General features: G+C 36.6%; 1 protein-coding gene across 1 annotated transcript; it reads left to right on the top strand.

Moving 5' to 3' along the window:
• Positions 1–3,580: 3,580 nt before the first annotated feature.
• Positions 3,581–7,768, top strand: LOC113304303 (AT-rich interactive domain-containing protein 1-like). The gene is made up of 2 exons (XM_026553380.1): positions 3,581–5,009; positions 6,121–7,768. The coding sequence occupies exons 1-2, from the start codon at positions 4,014–4,016 to the stop codon at positions 7,198–7,200; spliced, it is 2,076 nt and encodes a 691-aa protein (XP_026409165.1). The 5' UTR covers positions 3,581–4,013; the 3' UTR covers positions 7,201–7,768.
• Positions 7,769–7,975: the final 207 nt, after the last annotated feature.

Here is a 7,975-nt window from a genome sequence, read left to right as displayed (position 1 = left end):
TGTGACTCTGAGCTGCGGGATGCGAAGATGGTTGGTAGATCTAACGGTGAGATGAGAGATGAATCGATGCAACCGTTGGATTTTGAAACACAACGAAGTCAACGGTGTTAGATGATGTTAGGTACTGTAGTGTTAAGCGGAAGTATCGAGATTTGATGCGCAGGCAAAGGAGCGACCGTAGGATCTAAATGTGATCTAATCTGAAGGCTTGGAATTTAGGCACTATGGTGTTTTGCATGGACTTCAGATTTTGATGCACGATGAAGAAGCGACCATTGGATGATGAGATGGATCCAATCTAACGGCTGAGAATGGAGGCGGGTAAGGATATAGAAAATGGGTTTGGGTAAGGGTTTTGGGCCTTGGGTATGCCAAGCCCATATCTTCTTTAAGAACAATTCTTCCTTCTTGAGCCCATTCCTAGCTTTTTGGTCTTGTGCGCACCATTCTTTGCGGCTTCCTTGCGTAATTTCTTCCGGCTTTTCACTACTCTTCAACTCTTTTCCGCTCCGCAAGTTATCCAGACTTTATTTATTACCTAAAAATGCAAAATTAAGTAAGAAAAATATTTATTCTTGAAAACAATGAAAATACGGAATATGGGATAAAATGTAGAATTACTGCACAAAAGATGAGTTAAATGCCAACAAAAAGGGATAGATATATACATTATTTGGCACTCATCAAAACTCAGCAGAAATTTTCGATTCGAAAATTTCCGTGAGTACGCGTACGTAAGGTGACTGGTTTATTAGTTTCTACGCGTTTCTGAGCTTTCCTTTTGATTCTAAACTCTTCGTTAGATATATATGAATCTTTGGGAAGGTTTATAGCTCTTTAGTCTCTTTAGAATTTCCTAAAACAAGTCACACACGTGATTTTCCATATTTTTCTGTTGAGGTAAAAACCCGTGGATTGAGCCCAAGTTAATCGTTTCCAACACCCATATTAGATTCCTAGACCCATAAGGAGTCTATCCTATGAAAATCAGAGGTTTAGTCGACCTCAAACTCCTCCAAATCACGCACAACAAATCTGCCAGAGATGTTTCTCTTTTCCCGCCAATTTCAAAATTCAAAAGGTGAAGGTGACCTCCCCCTAGTAATTAGGTTACCCCTTATCCAGGGTGTCGGGGTCCGCATAACACTTGTCCCTTGGGTGCCTGTAGTAATTTTTCTGGGATGTTTTCAACACTTTTTCGGGGTTCCTCCGGGGTATTTCTGGGGTGTCTATGGCATACTTCTGGGGTGCTTCTGGTACGTTATCTACGGAGGTTCAAATGCCACATTTTGAGCCAATTTCGCCGCAAAAACTTATTTCTCCAAAAACACCTACAAAGACATAAAATAACCAAATAACTACAAAATCGAGCACTAATAATATATACAATTGAGATAAATTAGACACATAAATGCGTCTATCAACTACAAATACAGTCTTGGACTCATTTCGTACAGTTCTTCTTGATCTATAATTTAATGTTTTTGCATATAATATTAAGTAAAATGCATTATTTTTTAGTTTGTGAATATAAGAAAATGGTTTATGATGGGAGGACTAGATGACACTAGATGATGAGTACAATATTAAATAATGAATGAAAAAGATAAATAAAGAGGAAAAGGTTAAGTTGCATTCCATGTTTTTTAACAATATGTATTGAAGTTCGTGAACAAGAACAATTTGTGATTATTGAATCTTGTAAATAATTAGATCAAAAATAAATTATCTGTTTACAAAAATTCCATCACTTATCCTTTAATCATATCACGATAAATTCTTGGTTACACATTTGGTATATCTTCAAAGATCTAACAAAACTGTCTAATTATTATTTTTCAATGCAGAGATCCAAATAAGGCACAAGACGTTTTTTTTAATCACGTTGGTTCAAGTACTATTTTAAAATAGACGAGTAATTTTATCAGTTAAACCCTGGAAAATGAATAGAAAAGAACATGCCATCCTATTCGTTAAATATTGGACATGAAAATTTTTATCCATTTATTTAAAGTTATATCTGCTAGATATAACTCCGTATAAATTTTTATAATATTTTTTCTTCTTATAATAACACCTCAAATAGAAAAATACTAAAATTTGTGAGCTTGGTACTATTCATCACCTTCTTGATCTGGAAGATGGTGTATATATTATTAAATAAACAAAAAGGGCACCTGAGAAGAAAAGGTTAATACTATCAATTTATGGTTTTCTAACACCATCTTTATGGGGTCAGAACATCAAGGACTATATGATTAATGAATCTGGTGAATAATAACACCAGAAATAAATATTGTTTGATTCTAACAATCAAATTCCATCTCCTATCCATTAGTCGGATGATGATAATTCCAAAAAAATTATGAAAAATGCCTTGATTTGTGAGGTGGACCCTATATCGTTAGAAATAGCAGTGGATATGAGATCTTAAACATACTGGAAAAGATATGGAAAAATAATTCTTTTAGATTTGTGTTTGATATAAGATAAAGGAAACAATTCCGTGGAAAGTATATTCCATGGAATCGGTATCCTGGGGATGCAATAAAAGATTTTCATGGAATTAAGTTTGAAACATACTTTAGACCATAATATTTTGTAAATGGACCTACAACTCCATGGAAATAAATTTGTAATCAAAAGATGAAAATCACGTTATTTGTATGGAAAGATAGCTAAATTCTATGAAAAATGGCTAATTCAATGGAATTAACTCCTATCAAACATAATCTTAGTGTATGATTTTATTTAGGAATATAAATGAGATCTAGCTAACCTGTTTAACTTTGATATTTTTTTTATCTACACTGTTTTTTCATGTATCATAACGCTTAACCATCTATAAATTTATCAGATACAATCTGATAAATCTTCAACGATATAACAACACTTCTTTCTATTTTTTCTCATGGAAAAATCTGAATGAAAAGAACAACAATCCTTAATCTTTAGGTTTGATCCCAAGATTTGCATCATAACTGATGAGCAATGCTCAAAAGTTACTTCGTAAAAGTTCACAGAGCACAACGTTTCATCATATTCGTCAGATACATACCTACATATATGATTTACCCACTTGTTTGTAATCACATCCATTAGATACCTATCTGCACCGTACACATTTTTAGAGAATTTCTTGTTATCACTCATCAAATAAAATTAATAAAATACCTTAATTATAAAGTTGACATTATTATACACAATGAGTTGTAAACCATTCAATTTCCATTACCATCCTTTCATTGTCTTCTTTCTACTCATCCTAGGGTTTATTCCTCAACTCCAAGTAGACATAAATAACCTTCTTCATCATCAATTCCTTCTTCCACCTGATTTTCTTCTTCTTATAAAAAACTAATCGTCTCCAAAATTTCTATAATCAGTTAACTATTAATTTTGTCAAAATCCGATATCTCAGGAATTTATCTGACGACCCGTATTTCATCTCGATCCGCCAACCAAACCAAACCAACACCACACCAAACTAACCATGGTTAGATCCTAGCAAACTCTAACTTTTCCTTCTATAAAATCCTGTCATAGAAGAATAAACCCTAGCTAGTAAAATCACCATCCAAATACCTCAAAACCATATTTTGTGTCTCCAAAAAAATAAATGTACTTCTCCTATTTTCCTTCAAAACCATGACCACATACATCTCATACAACACCTAAACCATAAAACTACTCTTTCTTTCTCTCTTTCTACTGGTACAACCAAAAAAAACTCCTCTCCAAAATCTGAAGCCCCCCCAAAAAATAATTTTCACAAGGAAAAGGGTCTGTTTCTGTTCCAAATTAAAAACCCCCCTCTGGTTTTGTCTCTCTTTGCAAATTTCTTCTAATTCTTTCCGCCAAATCAGAGAAATAAAGCGCGGGACATCAAAAATCAATCCGATAAATGGATCCATTCTTGCCCTAGATTCTCGTTCACCCGCCAAATCCATTTGGTAAAATCCAATTTCTCTTCTTGTTTTTCGATTTTGTTTGTTTGATTTTCATATATTTTCATGGCAGAAGGTGGATTGATTTTAACTAATGAGTTTAATGAGTATTTCAAAATCATTCATGATCTTAAACAAAGTGGGTTTTTGTTAGATTTAGATTCGGTTAAAGAAGATTCTTCATCTTCTAGCATGAAAGTAATTAGTAGCTATAAATCTGATGATGTCGAAAATGTTAGGAATGATGAGACTAGTGGGATTCGATGTTGGTTTGAAAGGAATTTGTCGATATATCTGAAAGAAATGTATGAGATTGAGAAAGTTGTGAGACCTTTACCTGTTATACTAGGTAATGGTGAAAATGTCGATTTGTTTCGATTATTTTGTGTTGTTAGGAAACATGGTGGGTATCGTAATGTGACTGAAATGAAAGTGTGGGGTGCGGTTGGGAAGGAGTCTGGGTTGTGGGATGGAATTGATTCGTCTGTTAAATTGGTTTATATGAAGTATTTGGTTGTGTTGGAGAAGTGGGTGTCGAAGGTTTGTGGCAAGAATGGGATTGATGGGGTGGTGGATTTAGGGGAGTGGAATGAGAAGCTGTGTTCGGTGTTGGTTGGGTTGGAGGAGGAGTTTAGCGGGTTTGTACGAGAAGAGAGGGATGATAATAAGAAGGGAAAGGTGGGTAGCGAGATTGTGGTTGTGAAAGAGAATGGGTTAGAATTGATTGCTGTTGGAGATGATGGAACTAGTGGTAGTGGTAGTGGTGGTGGTGGTGGTGATAAATGTGATTTGGATGATGATGAAGATGTTGTGATATTGGATGATAGTGTGGTTGATGCAGATTTGTTTAGTAGAAAGAGAAAGAAAGAAGAGAGATTTTTAGAAATGTTGAATTGGGTAATGGATATTGCTAAGAATCCTGGTGGTTCTTCGGAGGAGAAGTTAGCTGAAGTTTCTATGAACAGTGACGCTAATGAAGGTTTGAAGTTACAGGGTTTGGCTCTGTCAGCTCGAAAAGTTCGGCTTCATGGTTTTGAAAGTGGAGAAAATTCGCTCTCTCAGGTAATGTTATGTGGATATCTTATTTTTTCTTTGCAAGTTTTAGCTGGTTTATATTGCATAAACTGTTGTGCTAGTTTTTTGTTTGTGATGTGTTAGTTAAGATGCTTAGTTTGTTGTCGATATGAGCTGAAATAAGTGGAGGTAATGTAATATAGACGTGTGTTGTTGGTCGGTAGGACTTTATGCTTCGTATATAGACGTGTCTGTGAAATAGCAAGTTTCACGAATTATATCGGAACAAAAGACCTGTTTGCACGCATCTTATATGATAAGTCAGCAGACGATAAAACCTTAGTTGCATTCCTTATGTAGACAAATCAAAGGAATAATGATGTGGATATCTGTCATGTGTTTGATAGTCTCTTCGATGTAATGTGTACTTTACCTATTTGCTTTAGAATAAGTTTGTTGCTTGTAATCTTTTGAGGTTTGATCGGATCTGACATCACTGAAGGACATGAAACTCCTTGGCGAGAATATCTGTTTTCATAGAGGGGCCTATGTGATTGGTGTACTTACATGTTTTCATAGAGGGGCCTATGTGATTGGTGTACACTTTTGCTGTGATGTGACCAGCACAATTTTTGTATGATTTTGTCTTCTGAGCTAGCCAGCTGGGCAGAACACAAAGTAGTTTACACAACGTGCAGAGTTTAGGAATTCACTAGTACAGGTCTAGTGGTTTGGTTTTTCTTCCATGGTGTTCTACAACCTGGTGGCTCATGTGGCTTCTAGTAGTGTTGTTTCCCTATTTCCTGAAGCATCTTGTCTTGCTTATTCAAAGTTTTTTAGTTTACTTCTGCCTCTCTCTAGGTTTTATTTTCGAAGCAATCAGTCAGGTACTCAGTTATTCAATCTGAATTTTCTATGTGCTTTCTTTATCAAGTAAGAGTAAAGTCACGACCATCCTATGGCAATCTTTCTTTTTAAATATTAACACAATATTAAGAACCCTGGTTTAGTACTTAGTTGTTCCACTTTTGATTTGTTCCAGACAAGGTTACTCTGATAACTTGTTGTGAGCTTATCTTAAATTTGAATATGAGGGTTACATGTATTTGCCATCATCAATGTAGATACAGCTGTTATATAAAATACCTTAATCTTGCAGAAAAAGCAGAAAGTTTGTCCATCCATTTACGATGATCAAGTCAAAGGAAGGTTAAGATGCAGTGAAAGGCTTCATTCTCGTAAGGGTCGCAAAACCTCTCACTTGCACTCGTCTTCAGAGTCAGCTGTAACCTCTCGAAATGGCAGGGCTACAAATACCGGAACTGAGTCGGACGTGGCATCTAATTCTGAAAATGCAGATCCATTTGATGATCGTTATCATGAGAAGTATGTAGCCATTGGTACACTCCATCAAGCTGAAATACCAGAATGGGTTGGCGAGGCTTATGTGGGTGATCCTAAATGGTTGGGGACACAGACTTGGCCGTTGATAGATTGTAACCAAAATTCTATCGTCGAAACAGAATCAATCGGCAAGGGTAGAGAAGATTCATGTGGCTGCCAACTTCCAGGTTCTGTTCATTGTGTAAGATTTCATATCGCCGAGAAGAGGATGAAACTTAAGCTTGAAATAGGGACGTTGTTTTACAAATGGAGATTCCATTCCATGGGTGAAGATGTAGCGCTCTCATGGACAAGAGAAGAAGAAAAAAGGGTCAAGGCAATGGTGAGATTGAACCCCCCATCATTGGAGAAATGTTTCTGGGACGAGGCAGTGAAAATCTTTCAGACCAAAACTTGGAAAAGTTTGGTGAGTTATTACTTCAATGTGTTTTTATTACGTTGTCGATCGTTCCAAAACCGGGTGACTCCTGATAACATAGATAGTGATGATGATGATTCTGATATTGAATCTGCAAGTAATGGTTCTGAGAATCAAAATGCTGGTAGGCTTCCAGGTCCGGTGCATGTAAGTAACGGTTCTGGGCTTCAAGAAGCTGATAGGCTTCCAGGTTCCAGTTATGTAAGGAATGGCCCCGGGCATCAAGATGCTGGTAGGCTTCCAGTTTCTAGGTACGTAAGTAATAGTTCTGGGCATCAACAAGTTGAAGGGCTTCCAGGTTCGGGGTACATCAACTATGGTTCTGGGCATCAAGAAGTTGACAGGCATCCAGGTTCCACTTCTGGTGCCCAATCCATGTTATGTGTGCTGAACACTGAATATATCGAATTGGATTAGCACGAGGATTCAAAATTCTGATGTAAAATTACAGAGTTGAAAAGACTCAAGGAGATTTTCTTTTGAAGGAGACTGTTTTCACTGCCTTCTATTTTCACCACTTGAAGATAAACGGATCCTTGATGTAGATGATCGGCACGTTGAAAGTTGTTGACAGGTTTTCAGACTTTTCCCTCCGTAGCAGTTTTTGAGGATGTATTTCTGAGTCTTGTTTGCACTTTGCAGTTGACACATTTTGGTATTCTTCCTGGAAACTTTCATCTGTTGAATCCGGTTTCTTCAGTAGGAAACGGAAACAACAACTTACACTAGAAGATACCACATAGCAAGAAACACATATACAGGCACTCAAACCAGAAGTTGCTCGCAACCTCTCTTTTCTTTTCCCTTCTCAATTCCTTCACACTTGTGGAGTTGTTGAAAGCAGGGAAAATTTAAAACTGTTTCTTGTTAAGATGGAGGAAACCAGAAAAAACTAGATGGTTAAATTTGCAGGAAAAATGCAGAACTTAAGCAATACAGTGTTATTACAATTTGAATTGATGGTTTGAATTCTCCGTGGTTGCAAGAGCTTTTTTGCTGGCCAGTTATTTCTGGATTTATAGATAGATGTATATTGCCTAGGGAGGGACATGCAACCAACTTGACTGACTAGTGTGACTACCATATTTATTCTTCACAACTGAAAGTCTGAAACATGACTGGGAGCACACTGGGCATGTCCTTAAAGCCTTGCAGTACGGCCAAAAAGGGGAATCTAAGGCCCTCCTAAAAC

The sequence above is a fragment of the Papaver somniferum genome, chromosome 8 (assembly GCF_003573695.1).
Source record: "Papaver somniferum cultivar HN1 chromosome 8, ASM357369v1, whole genome shotgun sequence".
Lineage (NCBI taxonomy): Eukaryota > Viridiplantae > Streptophyta > Magnoliopsida > Ranunculales > Papaveraceae > Papaver > Papaver somniferum.
This window is presented reverse-complemented; position numbering and strand designations above follow the sequence as displayed.